The sequence below is a fragment of the Crocodylus porosus genome, unplaced genomic scaffold (assembly GCF_001723895.1).
Source record: "Crocodylus porosus isolate Cpor-Errol unplaced genomic scaffold, CroPor_comp1, whole genome shotgun sequence".
NCBI lineage: Eukaryota > Metazoa > Chordata > Crocodylia > Crocodylidae > Crocodylus > Crocodylus porosus.
In genome coordinates this window covers 2,908,583-2,928,114 of record NW_017728947.1, presented here as the reverse complement: position 1 = coordinate 2,928,114, position 19,532 = coordinate 2,908,583, and the positions used below count along the sequence as shown (strand labels likewise).

At 39.6% G+C, this 19,532-nt stretch overlaps 1 protein-coding gene across 1 annotated transcript in view; it reads right to left on the bottom strand.

Annotated features, from left to right (window-relative positions):
* Positions 1-19,169, bottom strand: part of MUC5AC (mucin 5AC, oligomeric mucus/gel-forming) — a 38,097-nt gene extending 18,928 nt beyond the window's left edge. The window contains exons 1-22 of the mRNA XM_019551003.1: positions 19,027-19,169; positions 18,054-18,192; positions 17,387-17,497; positions 16,487-16,556; positions 15,066-15,200; positions 14,791-14,955; positions 13,710-13,804; positions 12,825-12,951; positions 11,913-12,168; positions 11,290-11,339; positions 9,323-9,423; positions 9,035-9,186; positions 8,227-8,365; positions 8,021-8,137; positions 7,692-7,871; positions 6,926-7,165; positions 5,979-6,135; positions 5,253-5,381; positions 4,744-4,888; positions 2,903-2,949; positions 2,612-2,803; positions 28-1,138 (exon numbers count right to left, since the gene is read on the bottom strand). Of these exons, the coding sequence (XP_019406548.1) occupies positions 28-1,138; positions 2,612-2,803; positions 2,903-2,949; positions 4,744-4,888; positions 5,253-5,381; positions 5,979-6,135; positions 6,926-7,165; positions 7,692-7,871; positions 8,021-8,137; positions 8,227-8,365; positions 9,035-9,186; positions 9,323-9,423; positions 11,290-11,339; positions 11,913-12,168; positions 12,825-12,951; positions 13,710-13,804; positions 14,791-14,955; positions 15,066-15,200; positions 16,487-16,556; positions 17,387-17,497; positions 18,054-18,192; positions 19,027-19,169 (4,001 nt within the window). The remainder of the gene's footprint in view (positions 1-27; positions 1,139-2,611; positions 2,804-2,902; positions 2,950-4,743; positions 4,889-5,252; positions 5,382-5,978; positions 6,136-6,925; positions 7,166-7,691; positions 7,872-8,020; positions 8,138-8,226; positions 8,366-9,034; positions 9,187-9,322; positions 9,424-11,289; positions 11,340-11,912; positions 12,169-12,824; positions 12,952-13,709; positions 13,805-14,790; positions 14,956-15,065; positions 15,201-16,486; positions 16,557-17,386; positions 17,498-18,053; positions 18,193-19,026) is intronic.
* Positions 19,170-19,532: the final 363 nt, after the last annotated feature.

Genomic DNA, 19,532 nt, shown 5'->3' with positions numbered 1-19,532 from the left:
CCCTTTGTGCTCGTGCTGGGTGGTTGGGATGTAGTGGTTGGAGTCATTTTGGAGTGGGTGGGTTGTGTAGACAAATGGGTGGTGGACTGGGTGGCAGTTGTGACAGTCGTGGAGGTGTGAGGGAGAGGCGGCATGGTTGTAGCTATTGTGGTTGTTTGTTTTTGAGTAACCTGATGTTTTATGGGAACTGTTGTTGTCCGTGTGTGTATTACAACTGGTTTTGTTTGTAGAGTTGTTTGGCATTGTGTCATTTCTTTTTTACAGCATTCAATTTGTATTTCGTAGTCTAAGCATATGTGTTGGAATTGATCTCTGTTATGGCATATCAATCCTTCAGTTTTGCTGCATGTTACATTTTGGTTTAAATCTTTCAAACTTGTATTGGGGAACCTGACTGCTCTGCATTTAACATTCTTTGGTGTTTCACAAATAGAATATCCTTTTGCCTTTATGTTTTTTAATGTTTCGAAGTCTCCATCATTTATTTCATGCATTGGATAATGTATGTTATACCACTGTGACCATTTACAGATTTCCTTTGTGCAAGGAGAAATTGTTGAAGAAATAGTGGTTATAGGTTTTGTACCTGTGGTTGGTAGAATGGAGCTTGTCATGGTGATTGGTTCTGTGACTGAAGTTGTTGAAAGACTTGTGGTTGTCATGGTACTCGTTGACAGGGTTGTTGTTTTATATTTTGTGGAGGTAGGTTGTGCTGTAGCTGTGGAATGTATAAAAGTTGTAGTGGTTTCTGGAGGGATAGTTTCTGCGACAGTACTTGCTGTTTCAGTTGGGCTTACTGTAGTTGGAGTTTTGTAGTCACATGGTACAAAAGTACAGCAGTAGATTTTGATCTGATAATTGTCACACTTCATTGGATATTGGTCCTTGTTATAACATATAAGACCTGCTGTTGTATTGCATTCTACTTTTTGCACAATTTCATTTAATGGTGTGTTTGGATATTTCTTTGCTCTGCATTCGACATTCTTTGGAGCTTTGCAGATTTTGTAACCTTCAGCTCTTAAGTTATCAAATGTATCAAAGTCTTCATCATTTTCCCCGGTGTCTGGATAAGTCACATCATACCACTGTGACCATTGACATACTTCATAAACACATTGTGATATAGTTGATGGTACTGTAATTAAAAACAAAAAAACAAAATAAACAAACATAAAAGTATTATACTGAAAATATACTACTATATTTTCTTTTTTAAGTTATATATACGAAAAAAGTTCCCATAAATATTCTCTTTTCGTTACACTGCATACATTGAATATTTTTCTAAAGCCAGGTGCTAGCATGTTAAGTTTATAAGACAACCATTTCAGGTTAGTTTAATTATAATTAGTATCATTATTAAAAATAGAGAAAATAACAGTCAATGTATAAACTTATTGGCATGAAGAGGTACAACTTATAAGAGAATTTGCATTGCCTCTTGTGAAGTGCCAGGATTAAGATCACTTGCCTAAAATGATAATTTAGTTGCACTCCTATAATTTAAACACTTGGAAAATACATATATTTGCATGGAATTCAATATAATTTCCCATTTTGTGAACCCTGCTTAGTTTTTTATGCACCATCTCTTAAGCATTAAGACCCTGATCCAAAGCATAATGCATGCAATAGGTAAGTATCACTGAACTCACTGGGCTTTAGATCAGGTCTGATTATGCAGCAACTATATTTTTACATTGATTTGCTATTAATGAAAAATACTACATTTTCTTTATTACTCCATTTAATCCTAAAATAGTTACAGAAGGGTTGAAGCAGCTGAACAAGATATATAGGGGCATAATGAGGAGCAACAGCCTTAAGCTGTACTAGAGGAAATTTAGGCTGGAGATTAGGAAGGACTTTCTGACTACAAGGGTGGTCAGGCATTGCAACAAACTACGTAGAGAGGTTGTGGACATCTCATTCCTGGGAATTTTCAAGAACAGGTAAAACACTTGGCTGAGATGATTTAGTCAAGGATGATCCTGCCCTGTGCAAGGAGTTGGACTAGTTGACCTTGTGAGGTCTTTTTCAGCCCTATTTTCCTATAATCCTAGGTCATTGGTTTCTGTTGAATAAGTCTAAATAGCAAAAATAGCACCAAAAGCTTGTACAGTGATTCTATTTTCTTTATGTTTTGTGTTTAAACTTCTTTACTAGCTACTGATTAGAACCCCAATAAATGTAGAAAATGCAAATAAAGAGTTAGGGCTTACTGGGCACATCTACATGTGACACTACGTCGCTATAGCATTGCACTATGGTGATGTAGCTTGTTGCTATGGTGATGCAGCATCGCTGGGCACGAAGTGCAACATTGACCCAACATCTATGTAGTGATGAGCTGCCTCATTATAGTGTGTTGCTACAATGACGTAGCATCTAAAAATAAGCAGGCACCACATCATTTAGGGTTCCAAAAGGAAGTAATAAATAACGGCTCAGTAACAACAGCGCCATGGGGGGGGCACATGTAGACATGCCCACTGACTTTTAACTTTCTGATTCATTCATTGGAAATATAAGTATGTACTTAGTTTGTTAGGTAAATTTCTCTCAATGGTAAATAGAGAAATTTCAACATGTTTATTACAGAAGGTACCTGCAGTGGTAGTTATAGGTGTTGAAGAGGTAAATACAAATGGTGTTGTGGTTACATGACATTCGTAGACAGTTCTGTTGATTTTTCCATTCAGGCCACAAGTTGCAACCATACATCCACCAATACCATCTGTAGTGTTGTAGATGACAGCCTGATATGGATAAGTCTTTCCATCATATGTGCAATAGCAGTCTGTAAATCAAAAGAAAATGTCATCTTTGGACACTGAGAATTTGAAACAGATTCCACCATGTGCTTCATATTCAAACTGAAACTGCTTTGTCAACATACCGTGTTTATCGTATGTGCAATTGATTTTGCCTTCAAGTGTGCATTCACTGGGGAAAAAAAGAAAAATGAGTAAGCTCAAAAGTAGTTTTTCTTCAAGTCATTTCTTCAGCAGTGAAGTTCTGCTGCAAAAAGGCAGATGAGGTAGGATCTTTTAATCTATGGACAGGGTTTGCCCTTGATATGTTCCAAGAGACTGCACTAAAGAAGGCTTTGAAAGTAAGGGAAAGACGGAGAGGAGCGGTTGGAGGGGATATCCTGATCATCTCTTTCCTTGGAGAGGAAGTGCACTGAATGTGGCGCACCTCTATAACACATAGTTGCCACGCTGGCCATGTCTACAGAAGCGTGGATGTTTGGTTTCCTGGTGAAAACTAACCACAATGCACCTTGTGCTGCTGCTAGTTGTTCCAGGGGAACACCTCAGGTGAGGTAGGGGAGGCTGGGACCAGCACTGGGCTGGTCCCAGAAGCCTTACACTGTCCCTGTGTGCGCTGCTCCACCTTTTTTTTTTTTCTGAGGGTTTTTTTGACCCCATCAACCCCCCCCACCCCCGCACTGCAAGGGAGCAGTGCAGAGAACAGCTGAATATGTGGGATGTGATGCCGCAGACATGTCTGCGGTGCCACATACTGCACAGCTGCGCTCATCTGGACATGGCCACAGAGTCTCTTTTGCTGCTTTGTTACCTAGTGAGAAGGATTTTGTCTCCCTCAGACTTCTACCTGTTAGAACACAGCCTTTTTTCAGGGTTTGCAAGATACAGGGGGAAGATCTATTATTTAGGGCTAGTCCCAGATACCTCTCTTCACACTGACTAAGACTTTACCTGTACAAGCTGCAGTCCCTATAGTGCAGACCTACCCAAGCTAGCTCAAAACTAGCTTGCTTAATCACCAGTAACAGGAGTAGCCTCAGCAGCACAGAGTGACACAAGCTGTAAAGTCCACCCAAGGAGCTGCACCAGAGCATGAGAGCTGCTCTGCTAGAGGTATCTAAACACTTTAGAGCTAGGTCAGGTGCATCTACAAGAGCTGCAGTCACTGCAGTGGCTACAATTTAGACAAGACCTGATGCCCTACACAATGCAATAAATGTGCTACTCAGTGACTGCATCTATGTGAGCAGTGGACTGCACAGTTGTTACTGTGCAGTCATTTAGTACTTGCTTAACCAAGAACTAAATGACTGCACAGTAACCGGCAGTACCAGTGCCACTCAAGGTTTTTTAGATGCTTGTTACTACTGTGCAGCAGCATCACCGTTATGGTTCATGCCTGTTGATGCTACGGCACCATAGCAACAAGCTATGGTGCTGTAGCATCTCGTGTAGACATGCCTAGTGTGAGAGAGCTGTTAGCATGATTCTCTAAGCAAATATCTATACATGGAAGGAGCCAGTTATGAAAAAGAAAACACTGAGGAATACTAAAGCACCCAAACAGCTAGATGATTATAAGCAGAATAGCAGAAATAAGGAATAAAATGAAAGGTGAACACAATCTTATGTAACAATTTCAGCAAGGTCATGGTAATGTGTTTTTTTAAATGAGGTAAAAACTGAAAAAAATTATCCTTCCACCTTCCCCCCTTTTTTGGTAAGAGAACACACAATAAACCAATGACACATACACTGAATAAATCACTCCAAAAGAAATAATTTCAGAATGTGATCTTTCCTGTTCTGGAAACAAAATCAAATAGCTTTTAAAAGCTATTAGCTATTTATGAATGGTAGGCAGACATTTCTGTTCACAAGCAATGGAATGATAGTGCTTCATCTATTATGTCCCAATCACAACTTCAAATGCATCTTGCTAAAATCTTTACACAGCTAAGCTTACCATGAATAACAGTTTTTGTCTGAAGGAATCTTTGATCCTGGTGTGTAATATTTTCCTGTATTGTCATAACAGCCGCAGGTTTCAACACACTTCATATTTTCTTCATTAAAATAGGGTTTATCATCTGGACAGTTTGGGTAGCAGCCTGCAGTAACAAAGAAATACACAGACACTTTTTCTTTAAACAGGAGGTGATTTTTAGCCCAAACAAATATCTAAGCTCTAAACGGATTTTGCATATAGGGGTGGAATTTTATCTTTTGTGTCTGGCTGCATTTTTTGGCAATCCAATAAATCACTGTCAGTTTTGGGGCATTCATTAGGATCTTTTCTCTAAACATGTTTGTGACTCCTTTAGAGCACTACAGACTATTAAGAAAGACTCCATGATCACTCCTGTGTCTTGTCCTTTTTAATAAAATGTTTCATTATGTTGAGTAGTAGGAACTGTGTTCACCATATGTAATTATCCTTTATTAGAAAAGTGCATTATGCACAATTCTTTTTACCTTCCAGGCCTTGTAGTTCATGACTGCAATTTCCACTTTTGTTCCTGCAGGTCTTTATACATGGGGCCCCACATGGCTTGTAGTGCCACTCACATTCCTCTTTTGGGTTGTAGTAATCACAGAAGACGGCTGGAAGAGGAAGAGATGTGAGAAAATAGATATTAAAATGCTTCTCAGGGGCTCTATTTCCAGAAATATAATGGGTACAAATCTCATTCCTCCAGTATATTCCCACATATAGTGACCAGGGAGTCATCTGGTTTCTAATTTTATGCAACTATTTTCCTTCTTCAGTTGTATTCAGAATAATGAGATTACAGTGCATCAAACGGAGACATACAAAAACAATAACAACTCAATTAGCTAGAACATAAAATATTCTGTCTCTAACATGCCTTGCCATTAATTTATACTAAGCTACAAGCCCAACAGCTGGGCATATAATACAGTAATGTAACTTAGTAGGAGATAATGGTATATCATAAACAGCAATTAAATAATAAGAAACATAACAATACAATTAGTATGCTATGGTTTTATTTTCACGATAGCTACAATTACAGGCTGGTCCTTACTAATTTACTACTGGCTCCTCCTAGAAATACTACAACACCTCTCTCCACACAGTATTTAACTCTCCTTACTTTTTCTTCCTACTTATTTTTCTTCTCATTCTTAATTGCTTTTGTCCCCTCTGCCTCCATCAAGTTATAGGATAATACTCACGACAAATGGATGGGGTTCTCCATGAAATGCAGATGCCAGCCTCATTACATTTTTGAGCATATGCAGCTACTGCTGTACAGAAACATTCACAATCTCCCCCAGTATCACATGCACAAGCGTCCGTCACACATGCGTCATAATATTCATTTGGTTCAATCTGTTTAAAGAGGAATATGTCATATTTAATGTTTTTATTTTATGCATTTGTCATCATGCTTTGCAACAGCAATTCACCTTGCCCTTTAAAATTGGACTCAACATTTGAAGTGAAGAAACTGCTTTGCGATATAAGAAAATAAAGGAACTATAAACTGGGAAGGAAGTCTCAACAAGAATGTGTCAGTAAAATGAAGTGAGAATGTCAAATTGAGAACACAGCGTGAGTAATTATAAAAGAAGTGACTACCCTACAAACTGTGTAATATTATACATTCATTGGGAAATAGCATGTAATTAGATTAGTATATGCTGTCATAACAACCAGTATGTTAACAATTAGATATATTATCAGAAGCTGATCCTGATGGACAAAAGAATGCAGCCTTGAATCTTTCTGTCCCATTTAAAAAAGTGGGACCTGGTGATACCTGTACTACTGTCAGTAGCCTTTTTGGTGTACTCATCTACATAGAAAAAAGAGAGGAGATAAATATGGATGAAATTTCTGCATAGTCCATCTGGAAATAGTACTGACTCCAATTTGTCTACTACCACCTGATCCAGCTCCTACTGAAAACAATGGAAAATGCCTGTTGACTTCAGTAGGGAACTAGATGAGGTCCACCATGAATAAGCATCTTCCACACAAATTTAAATACACATTAGAACAGTAGCAGAGAGCCTTTATGTTTTGCATGGGGTTTGGCAACTCAGTGCATAGCCCTCAGGCACCCTATAAACAATATAATCCCTGCTCAGGAGAATGCCATGCAAAAGGTTTACTATACCTGAGAGTGGCAGCTCGCAAATACTGTGCTGGTGATGATGCTGCACTGTTTTTTTGCCCAGGAAGCCCTGTAAGGGTTTGTAGTGCAAGGATTCTTGCTCCCTTTGGTGTCTGGACAAGTAGGAGACACTTTCCAGCTGTTTCCAAACTCTATCACATCTCCTACCACAGACTGACTCCTAGTGGTAAAGTCATTGATGCCATTTCCATCAAAGTTTCCGCACAGGCCACAAACCTGACCCTGTATAAAGATGTGGACAAAATAACAAAGGTAAATACAACCTGTGGGTAACAGAACTCCTGACTTTCCATATTTAACGTGGACTGTGGCTGTCCAATGAACGTATCTTGTTTTCCTCTGAGAATACATTTAAATAAAAATATTGCTTTTGCCTTTTGTATTGAATTCTGTCTGAAGACAGTAGAGTGGACCTTCTTTTTTATTTTAGTATTTGTTTAAAAAATGATTAATTAGCTAGATTTTGTTTTGGACACACCTTATTAGTGATGATTTTTAGGTAACCAGTAAGCTATGAAATCATTAGTGATGTAACATGTACAATCTGTGTGCAATAAATTACACAACCAGAATCATTTCAATGCATTTTGTAACTCTAAAGGAGTTGCACTGAGACGTGGAAAACATGAAATCACATTTCTTTCACTTACAGTCTTGTGTTCCATTGTGCCTTCATTCTCTTCTTCAATAGGTAATAACAAAGTGGATTCAACTTAGATGACCCGTGTTGCATGGCTTCTAAACTTACCTTAAAATTAGAGCTGAGTTTAATAAATACGCTGGTTTTCTTATCCCACATGAGTGTTAGCCCGGCATCAGTGTCAGCCACCAGGTAGATACCCATTAAGCGGATTGTGAATGGTATTTCCCCTCCAGGGATCCTCTGAATTACTTCATAGTTCCCATCACTGAGTATCAGTTCATAGTTCTGAAATAAGAAGAAAAACCAAAAGACAGTTAAAGAGCCAACTGATGTTTCTGGTTTCATGTACCATTTTCAACATCACTATAATTATTATAACTATCATAATTAAAATGATTCTATTCAATAACTCATTATTTTATTAAACTACTCACCCCCATAAAAACTTTAATGGACTTTGAGCAAGTGGTTCCAGTGGTACCACAGGGGATGTTCTCAGTGATAACTCGGAAGGTTCCTCCCTGACTGCTGTTGTTCATACCACAATAGTTCTGAGGAAGGGAATGATATTCATTGTTAGCATATGTACAAGCACAAGGTACTTTCTTATTGTAATAATCCAAGGAAGAGAGCTCAGTACCTGGACCAATGTGTATTCACAATCTCCACTGAAGCTGTAGCGTTTGCCATCAAAAGAGATGTAATGCCCATCTCCATAAACAGTGCAGGTTGCCAGACAAGATTCATTGGTGCATTGCCACTGTCTGTTTTTACATGTGCTAAAGAAAAAAGTCAGACATCTCAATGTAAAAATGAAATCACCACCACCACCAAAACACTTTTATGGCTTCATTTCTAATACAGAGGTAGCTACATATTCAATTAAGATTCATCTGTCCTTTAAATATGTGCTTAATGAACAGCAATGGAAAAATAAGATTTCCTTATTCTAAACACTAATGCACTGTAACTCTGTATAAACAGCAGATAAACCCCAGGCATGCCCAAATATTAAATTATTTGATGATTCCATGAATGGTTTTAAAACATTTTGGTTTTCAGAATTCCTAGAAGTTTTTGAGATGTATATTCCATGTAGGGACTGCAGACAGATTAAGGGGGTACAAGTGTGCATCTCTATTAGACATGACAGCATCTAAAGTTCACTCTTCTCCTGACCACTTCCTGCCTATTCTCATTTGTCCTGCTTGCCTATGAAAAAAAGAGAACCCACTTTTTATGATAACCATTAATTTTGTTATTAGTTGATAAGTAAATCATCTTGCACTTTCATTCCTAGCCAAATTATAGTGTGCAGCTATATGCATTGTATCAGTGAATGAAATGTGACTTCCACTCAAATGTGTACCATAAGTCTTAGTATTGATACAGAAGAAAAGACTCTTCTATGTTTTAGTTTATATATTTTATGTCCAACATATACCTACCAAGTGTTACAGCCAACTTTGATTGCTTCCCCTGGTTTGTGGGAGTTCTCATTGTGAACACATGGACACTCTTCTGCCGGTATGCAGGCACCTTGCCCATCTGCCACTAGATTGTCAGGACAAATGCAGCCAGAGAGACATTGTGTACTGTACTGTAAAAACCATATGAAAAATATGATTTGATAAATGGTGTCAGTGAAAGAGACATATTCAACTGCTTCAGCAAAGATTTAGTTTTGGTCAGGATAGGAAAATGTGTTCCAGCGGATATAAAATATCCACACTTACGCATCCCATATCAAGAGTCTGACAGCTCTTCTGGCACTCAGCTCCAGTTACACTTGCAGTGGTGTTGGTGCAGTTAAAGTAGACCATTGGAAATTTACATGCTGTTGAACAAAAAGGCCGTGAGGAACTCCAAGTCTGGCATCATGCTATCAGTTACTGCAATAGTAATTATTCATTATGAATGTGTTTCTAGGGAACCCTGCTTTTAGTGTTAAGATAAGGAACACACCATGATCAGAAAGATCCAGTGATTAGTAAATTATCTGGATTTGCTCTGTTAAATATTTCAGAGCTTCACAGAAATCATATTATCTGTGTGAATGGACATAGGTATTTATTTAGCATTATAAATAAACTTAGAAACTCATCAGTTATTGTTAGAAACTTGAAAAAAAAACCCTCACTGTTATTAACTGATAATAATGAAGTGCATTTTTCATTTAAACACTGTAAAAAAAATCCACTGAATTTATATTAAAATTCAATTAAACCTTTTGTGTTTGCTTCTGTAAGGACCTTGTTATGTGTTAAATTTAGGCAGCTTCTGGAGCTCTTAACCCCTGTTTTTTCCAAACATTAATACCTAAAAGTAATTTTAAGAACTTTGGGAAACTTAAAGTTACACCACTCCAGCCTAGGTTTATCTCTGACCCCTGTTAGCCACGCTAAGCTACATGTTAATGTAAAGGCCCCTCTCCCCACCCCCCCACCCATTCCCCTGCTGTCCCAGATTGGGCCCATTGCCCACCCCTCTGCTCTCATCAGTACTCTGCTCACTGCTCCTCCCCTTCCCACCCCTACTTACTTGTGGCTGCCTGTGCTATCTGTTCCAGGGGAGCATGTAGGGAAGGGTTAATCTGCCTGCCCTTCCACTACTACCACTGCTTCTGGTCTCTGGGCCAGATGTGGTACAGAAAAGTACAGCAGCTCAGTAGTGGTGGTGGCAAGGAGGTGGAGAGGGCCTGGAAAGGGAACTGGGGGAGCCCCAGAGGGCAAGGGGCTAGGAATGGGACCGGGTGGGGTGGGGTGGGGTGGGAGGGATTCTTACCTGCTGACCTGAACTTGTGATTGCTTCAAACTCAAGCTAGCACTAACAGCCATCAACATTTGAGCAGCTCACAGTGAAACATGCAACAAGGCCCTAATTTAGGCACCAGATTGTTAAAACATGCTATTTGCATGTGTAATTACAACACTTGTAAGCATAAATGGCCCAGAGTCCTTGTTTAATCAAACTCTAGTTGTTACGAATAGGACTTTTGTTTGAGTAGGAAGAGTAGGATCAGGCTGTATGTCTTGAATTAGCACCTCCCAATTAATGTACAGTAAATTCTCTGGTAACCGGCACCTTACAAGCCGGCATGCTCTGTTAACCAGCATGCCGGCTTGTAAGGAAAAGTGAAACCAAAAGTGCCCACCATGGCACTTCCAGTTTCTCTGATCCCCCACAGCGCGGGGCAAAGCAGCCTGCACTGCCAAGTCCCCAAGGCCTGGGGGCATAACAGGCTGCGTGGGGCTGTGCGGGGACTACCTTCCTATCCCACGGGGACTGCAGGGCCTATGGGACGGGTGGCGATGCAGCGGGAAGGGCAGCGATGTCACGGCAGGGATGAAAGGGGCGGAGGGATGTGGCAGGAGAAGTGGCTGCCGGGGCCGCTCAATTAACTAGCATATTTTTGTTATCTGGCATCCCCCATTCCTGGGTACCAAATTCGATCTTGCTCTGAATTATCTGACATATCCTTTACCTCCTAATATATTTATTTCTACTGTTCCAGAAGGTAAATTATGGCTCTTTACTTCTCAAGAATAATGCCCTCTATACTACAGAATTGCTGTGTTGAGAGTTTCTGATCAGTTGCTTTTTTTGTTTTGTTTCAGATTTTAATCACTGTCATTGCAAGAAAAGAATTCAAAAACATGAAGACGGTAGAGGGGATAAAAGAAAAGCTTAAACGGGGGTTTACCTGGTGCTGGTTTGGCTCCAATACAGTTCAGTTTGCCACGTGTGCAAGAGCTGTAGGAAGAGAAAGGAGTGACTTTTGTTTGAAAGGACAGCTAATTATATGGGGAACTTCTATCTTGCCAGGTTTCTGGTCTTTCCTGAAGAATCTGGAATATCTGCAGTGCTACCTCGTGGCCAGAGGTAGACAGTGTCCTTTCAAAAGAATGGCTGGTATTCTCTGGATATGATTTTTTCAATGGCACAAAACAAACAAGCCTCACACAAAGACAGCCTCACCCAGTCAAAATGACTAAATGAAATCATGATACTACAACATCTTCCTTACTATTATTGTCCTCAGAAGTAGTCCTCATGTTAAATCCAGAGAATAGTGTGTTAGTCCTTTTTTTTTATAATGATAAAGTTTGGGCAGAAAATGTGTCTTATTGAAGTTAAAGACTGAATTAAAGAAAATCTACTAAACATGGACAGCTCTAAAATATTGTGAGCCCTGGTTCACACTGATCACACTGGTTAAGCAGGCAGGGAAACTCACTTGAATTGGCTATGCCGCATAAAATGAATGAGGTTTCATAATTCCATAATTCCCAATATTCAACACTGTTGTTTCTTAAGAATTCTTACCAGACAACACCATTGTCATGAACAACTTCTCCAGAATGTAGAACAGATCCTTTGTAGTAACAAGGGCAGCTAGTAGGAGGCACACATTTGCCACTTTCATCCATGTAGGTTCCCTTTTCACAGGTACAGCCATCAACTGGAACAAACTTGATGTTGCATATGATATCTGGCTCACTCAGAGACCGGCAAGTGGGTTCACAGGAATCAACAATGTAGCTGTATGTCAGGGTTTTGGGACACGTAGTTGTGTATTTTGCTTGAGAAAGTAAAATAAGGCAAGTTACTTTCAATGTAGCCACACATGTCAGACTTGGAATATGGTATATATGATATAATAGGCACTGGATGTACACAGATTTAAATGAAATAGCCCAAATTCTGTAGTGATGTCCACAGTAATGCAATTTACATGATTTGTATTTTCTATGGTAAAATTTACCTCTGAAATTATCGTTTTGGTTATACTAGTGATCTCTGTCAATTATGATAAGTTTCTTCCAATTTAAGATGAGAATGTAACCTAACCTACATTTATTTGTATAGTCTATTTTTTCTGTATGTTTACATTTCCATTGCCTTGAAGTAAGGTAGTATACTAGTGTATTTGAAAGCAATCCAGTCATTCTGTACTCCTTCAGTAAAAGTCTCAAGATCCCTGGTATTTCCTTTACTTCCCAACAGGCATTATTCTTACAAAGCATCTCCAATATCTCCCTGCTTACTGCATATCTTACATGACATCTCTCACTCTTTGTTCCCTCAAGGTCCTGCAAAATAGAAGTGAGTTGATGCTAGGCCTTCATCAAACTTGGTTTGAAATTGTACTAGGGGAACCATGATGACCTTGGAAATGTGGTATAATGGGCCTACTGGCTAATCTCTTTTCATGCAATGAACAGCTGTAAAACTTACTGCAGACATCAGCCCTCCAACCGTTCAGCTGGATTCCCTTAGCAACACAGGCTTTGACGTAGGTTGAGAGGGCTGCACACATGCAGTCCTCACTGTTCTCACAGTTACAGCTGTCAAACATACAGTTCTAGAAATGCAAGTAAGATGTATTAGTAATCATGGAGCTACCCATCCAAAGAAACTATCCTTTGAGTTTTTGTACTCAAATGCCAAATTAGTTGGCAGTAACTAGTCTTGCATTGTATTATGTAGCCAAATTCTACCTTGATTTATCCAAATTTGGACCAAGTGTTGCTCTGGAATTTCATCACTATTGCTTACAGCAAAATTTAGCCCATTAATATCTATGAATTTACATATATATAAAATCTATGCATATATATATATGTATGTATGTATGTACGTATAGACAAGTTTATCTAAAAGTGTGTCAGCCATGCACATTATGATTATTTGCCTGTAAGAGCAGTTACCTTGAACACCTACAAAGACCATCAAAGTCCTTTGCCAGGTAGTAAAACTATTTGATTACCACAAATATATTTTTATTCCTCTTTCTTTACTATTTACATGGTAAATTTATAACCAGTCTGGTGTGACATACTCAGTGAAACAAACAAGTGGAGAGAAAGATACCTAGATAAAGGAGTAGATGATATGATACAGAGATTAAAGTAAACTTTATTGTAGCCTGAGAAACCTGTCAGGAGTAAATCAGAAATATAAACCATAGTTTCATAGTTTCATAGTTTGTAGGGTTGGAAGGGACCTGAGCAGATCAACCAGATCTTCTTGTTTAGCAAATTGTTCTTTTGGTGGTTGTAATCAGGAAATAAACTCTGATTGGTATTATTTTTAAAGTGGAAAGAAACAACTAGCAATTACCACATAGTAAACATCTGGATTCACTGTTGAGTGGCACTTGGCAAAGGGTCCAGTGGTGGCAGTAAGCAATCCACACCAGTGCTGAGCATATTGTTCTGTAAATACAGAAAGGGATATAAATACTTGAGTCATTGTATGGACTGGATTCTCCTCTCAGTTACATCTTTGCAACTTTACTGAACACAGTTGGAGTTGTAGCAACATAAAGAAGAACTTGGCTCTATTTCTTAAGAAATAAAAAAATGCCCCTGTTCTCTTTACTGATAACTGAACATAATATCAACTGAGTGAATCTGAAACATAATAGTGACTTTGCTTAAGCAAACTTGTATTTTAGAAAAGGAAGTTGCCACTGCATTACAGTTCTTCAGTTCACATCAGTACCAGAGGGCATGTCCTGATGAGCGTGCACATGTGGCTTGTGGAACCTCAAACCCGTTTAAGGCACCACAAATCATGTGCAGCACACATGCACCCATTTGCCATGCTGGTACAGCATGGCAGTTTTTTTGACAGTGGGAAATCTTGGTGTAAAAAAGAAAACTGCTGCCAAAAAGACCAGTGCAGCGCATGCAGCAACAGCATGTGCTACCAGAAACTGGAGCTTGGCTAGCCAAGTGGCTGGATTGGCACCGTTGTTGCTCCTGGAGGCCCCCAGGACCCCAGGTAAGGTTGCTGGGGCCAGCACTGGTCCCAGCCTCCCCCTACTCCATCTGGGTCACTTTGCCACGTGCTGGAATATGTGTGCAGGGGCATGCCCACAGACAAATAGCAGAGGGACAAATATATGCCCCTGCTGTTTGTCTCATGGTAAATGGGCACCCCTGGATGTGTGTGTTCATAGGGACAGATACAGAGGGTGCATACATGTGTTCAAATGCACTGGTGGAAGTTAGTTTAGATAAAGCAGTTGAAAACCCTGATGGATGAAGGCCGCATAAGTGTTCATCAACTGGTTGCCCAGTCCATGGTTGCCTGTTCTGAAATTTTAAGCTGAATTCTTATTTCTTGTCTTTTTCCAGTTTTATTTATTTTTTAATTACAAGACACACATTAAAATATATTATTACAACAAACATACCATTTTCTATGCTGAGAGTGCAGGGGTTCTCAAAGATGTTTTTGACATTAGGACAATCTGCCTGGGTTTTCCAGGTGTTAGCAAAAGCAGCTGATGTTCCTTCAACTACACCACTTGCGGCTTTGAAGTCATCTGCCTGTATATTGTTGAAATTTCCACAGAGGCCTTGGCGGGGGGAAAGGGAGGGGAAGAAGCAAACAGGGTTTGATCTTCTCATATCAGACCATGTACAATTTCAATGGCTAGGAGAAACTAGTTATACTAAGTCTACTCACCACATGTCAGCCCTTTGTAGGCTGGTTCCACATTTACATACGCTTGCATGATGGGTACAAGCTGGATCACTACTTGAAGATCGCTTCTTTGTGCAATAATGAAAAATGATGACGGCTTGAAGATGGTGACATTGGCTGTGGACAAAGAACACAATAAACACATTTACATATTGGATAAAAAATTACCAACATTAAGGATGAGGATTTTCCTTGGAGTAGGCCTTTACTGCACATTATATTAGTTTGAACTGATAAGAAATCCTGTCCAAAGTTCAGTACAAAGTTAACTTTTCCTTGTTCTAAATAATAACTTTCTCTAGTTTTTAAATCTCTTTGGAGCAAGGGAAGAACATGAACTTCTGTATTGATCTACAAATAGACCTTTGCTCTGTAAGAATTATTTAGCAGGATTTTATCCTAGGATTCAGTCTAGAAATGTCCCATATATATATGATGTTTGTACTTCCTGTGCATGTAAGGTGGGAACTAAGGAGATCTGTGTAGAATGAAGGTTTTGTGTTCGTGACCAAGGTTCGTGAAAATAGGCAGAAGAAATACAGGCCAACTGAATAGCATTGCAATTTGGAGGTCTGGTGTTTGGGTCACATTATACACCAGGAGTTTGCTTTTACTCATACAGTGTACATGCAGACATTCACTGCATCCAGTCTATGACCACACAGCTTACTTTAAGCTGCATGATCATAGATTGGGAGTGGCATGTGAAGGTATTTGCCAGTCCTGGGAGCTGCACTAGAAATCTGGTAAGAGTAACTCAGGGTGGCAGGAGGGGTGGGTGCGTTGGAGGGAGTTAGTGGGCCTGTGGTGTGTGTGGTGGGGGCGTGACTGATGGACTGGGGGCTGTCTGTCTGATGGTAAGACAGGCATGAGGCTAAAAATGGCCCAGTCAGGGCTGGTGGGGAGGGAGGGAAAGTAGGAAGAACATAGCTCTGGGGCCAGGGTGAGCAGCTTTGGCTTTCAGTGTTCAAACATTTGGTAGACTGGGTTAACCCGTTCCTCATGTAAGCTAGTTCAACTCCTTAGGTGAACTAGTATAGATCAGGCCCACCATTTTTTGCTCAATTTAACCAACCTGAACCTCTGTACAGATTGGCCTTAGGCAGATTTAAGTGTAACATTTGCACATACCCACAGTACTACTTGGGTCTTAGAGCAGCAGAGTATTGTTATGGGACTGAATTGAAGATATTCTGTACTGGTTACAAAACCAAATCAAACCTCACAAAGAATAAAAAATGCTGGGTAAGCAAAGATTTCATCCTCTTGTTTTTTAAATACATTCTGTTAGGGGGTTCATTGGATTTGCTCCAGTCTGAGAACAAAATTTGGCTTTCAATGAAGCAGTGCACTCAGGCAAGTAAAATCCAAGAATGCCTTGAATAACTTCCAAAGAGACATACCTGCAGAGAAGGGCAGCTGGGTGTAGATCTTGTTCACAAAGACACTGCCAGAAGATTTGATTGCAATGATCTGTTCAAAAGAAAAAATGGGGATTGGCAGGCAAACTTAGGGACTGCACAGCACTTTCCAAAGACTTTACAACCAGTATTGTCCAAGGTAAATAAAAATATGGGACATATGTGACTGTGAAAATCATATTTTCAGCACAAACGACCTTTTCTTTTAAATTGCTTCCTGTTGATCATTTAGAAAAAAATATATAAAATACTGTTGTCTTACATTGACTGACTTCCATTATCCACACTATGGTCTAAACTTATTTGCTGATTTCCTATGTGTATTGTTCTTTTCTTGTGTGTCTGTCTTTTGCAAACGGTTCTTCCACTGGTTTAGGGGACAGACTCTTGTTGAAAATATTATTCCATCTGGACACAACATAACGTCTAACATATTTCATATTTCATTGGGAACATAAATTGTGATTAGTCTAATCTGCAATCTATAAAGTATTTTTACAAGATACAGAGCACAAAGATTTTGTCTCTGGTTTTTCAATTTTAGCCAACCCACAGGGCATGTCTACACATGCCGCTCATGGTGCAGTTGTTACCATGCCATCATTTAGTACTTGCTTTAGGGAGTACTAAATGATGGCATCGTAACAGCTGTTACCGTGCTGTCCCAGTGGTGCAATGGTTATTTTTAGCATCTATGTCACTGTAGCATCACGCTATAATGATGGAGCTCATTGCTACGGCGATGTATCATCAGCATCATGGTTTGTGCCCCCTAATACTACGTTGTTGTAGTGTGCCATTACGGCAACATAGCATCACGTGACAGTCATCAATTTAAAAAATATTCAAACACAAGGCTGGTCATATGTTTTCACTACTTACATTTTGTCCTCCACCAAGACTTATGGCTATCCCTTTCAAGCATGTCTCAGTGTCAGTTAGGCCACATTTACGGATTTCTCCCAGGACAGTGAAGTCATTACTGTCACAAAGCTGAAAAAAGAAAAACCAAAAGCTATTGAATAAGAAGTCATTAGTATCAAATGGCATTCAAGATATAATGGTCATTTTAGCCTTTGCTGATTCCTTCTCTCACTCACACAAGCATGCATACACACACGCACTCACGCACACACACATACACACACTCACTGCAGTAAGATGACATAAATATGTGTAACACTATAAAATGTATCAGCTAACTTTGACATTATGGTATAGAGCCACAGAAGGGACCTGAGAGTCCCAATGCTGAGCACAATAGTCCCTACATTTTAGATGCTTTGTGATCTAGTGAAATTTGTAACATCTAAGTGTGGTACCTAAGTACCCTGTACAATGGAAGACAGATACGTTCTAAATCCTGCCCCTCTCTGGAACTTAGGTACCCTACTTTGCTCTGCGGAGAGGTACCACTCTCCCCTTGGCATTCTTAGACCTGAACCCTGCAATCCAGTTAAGAACCAAAACTTAATGCAGCTACTGATAGCATTAATTAAATAACATCCTATTATATATTATGTCAGCAGAAAAGGTGATTCCTATTTACCTTTGTCAGTACATAGTTACAGTCTCCAAAGAAAGTGAAACGTTTCTCATCAAATGTGGAGATGTGGGACCCTCCTTCAATACTACATGTCCCAGGGCATGAAAAGCTGACACAAACCCACTGGCCATCAGTACATGTGCTAAAATAAATGAAGACATGCTGATTAAGCCTGATTCATATTAACACAAAGGAAACCAAAGAAGATGGGAATTCATGACACTTTCATTTTCTCCTACTTTTGGTCATAGGTTCTTTAAGGGAAAAGAACAGTATACAAATAAATGATTAATTGATATTGCTTCGAAAACTCAGAAAAAGGGAAGGGCATATCTGCCTCATTGAAAATCCTTGGACCTAATCCTTCAGCCCTGGTGAAACTGGGAGCAGCTCAATTGGATGCCTGGAAGTTTCCCCTGCTGAATTTGGCCTCTTGGCTTCATTACCTTGAGTCAAAGTTGCTTACAAATAAGAGAGACTTGGTAGATTTTTGTTCTCATATATACATATTCACACAAACTGAAGTAATTATATTTTATTTACTCTAGGGGAGCCAGTAATATACATGCAGAGGTTGTTACACATTTGCATGCAATCTGTCCCTCTCTGTATATCCCTTTATTTAGCATATCTCTAAATTTCAAATAGCACATATATAGAAGATTCACATTTCAGATCAGAGTGCTCCAAGGCACATATGAGGCCCACAATATGGTTGTTTATATTTTGAAGTGCTGATTTAAGCCTCTAATGACTGGCCTTGTTGAGTTGTCCTTACCAGGACATCCTTGTTTAAATTCAGGTGTTTGTTCTCTAGAAACAGGAACTAGAGAAGAACAATTGTTATAAAACCATTATATCAGAATGTTTAGATTAGTGTATACCCTCATTCCCAAGTACTATGTAACCAATGATTTGTCCCCCATTTATTAGGTAATGCACAAAAGGCGATGATTTGACAAAAGCAATGACTTACCAGGAACTGCATGTGGATGTAAATTTGGCCCCTGGAGCATATGCTTCACCTTTGTAGGTGCAGTAGCATTGTTCATGGGGGATACATCCACTGTTGTTAATATCATCATACACAGTTCCTAAAGGAAGAAACAGTATATTCATTTTGCTGTGCTTTCCAGAAGCTGCTTTGGAACATTTCTTTGGGAGACTTTCTAAAACATGTTGCATGTCTTTTTTACATCAGAGAAATGGAAAAAAAATCTTAACAATGGAATCTCTACATTGTTTGGACAACGTCAGGTTTCCAAGCAGTTGGGGGCCACATGCTACATGGAGCACATCAGAAAGTGCTGCACATCACATGGACCATACCAGGGTGAGTCAGAGGCACCTGGCCCATGTGCCACATGGTTACCCCTATTGCTGCACCATGCAAAGCCCTGGACTTACCCTCCATTCCCTATGCTGCACACTGCACTGTCCTTCCTCCTGGGAAAAGGGAGGGGGAGCCTGGACTCCTCACCT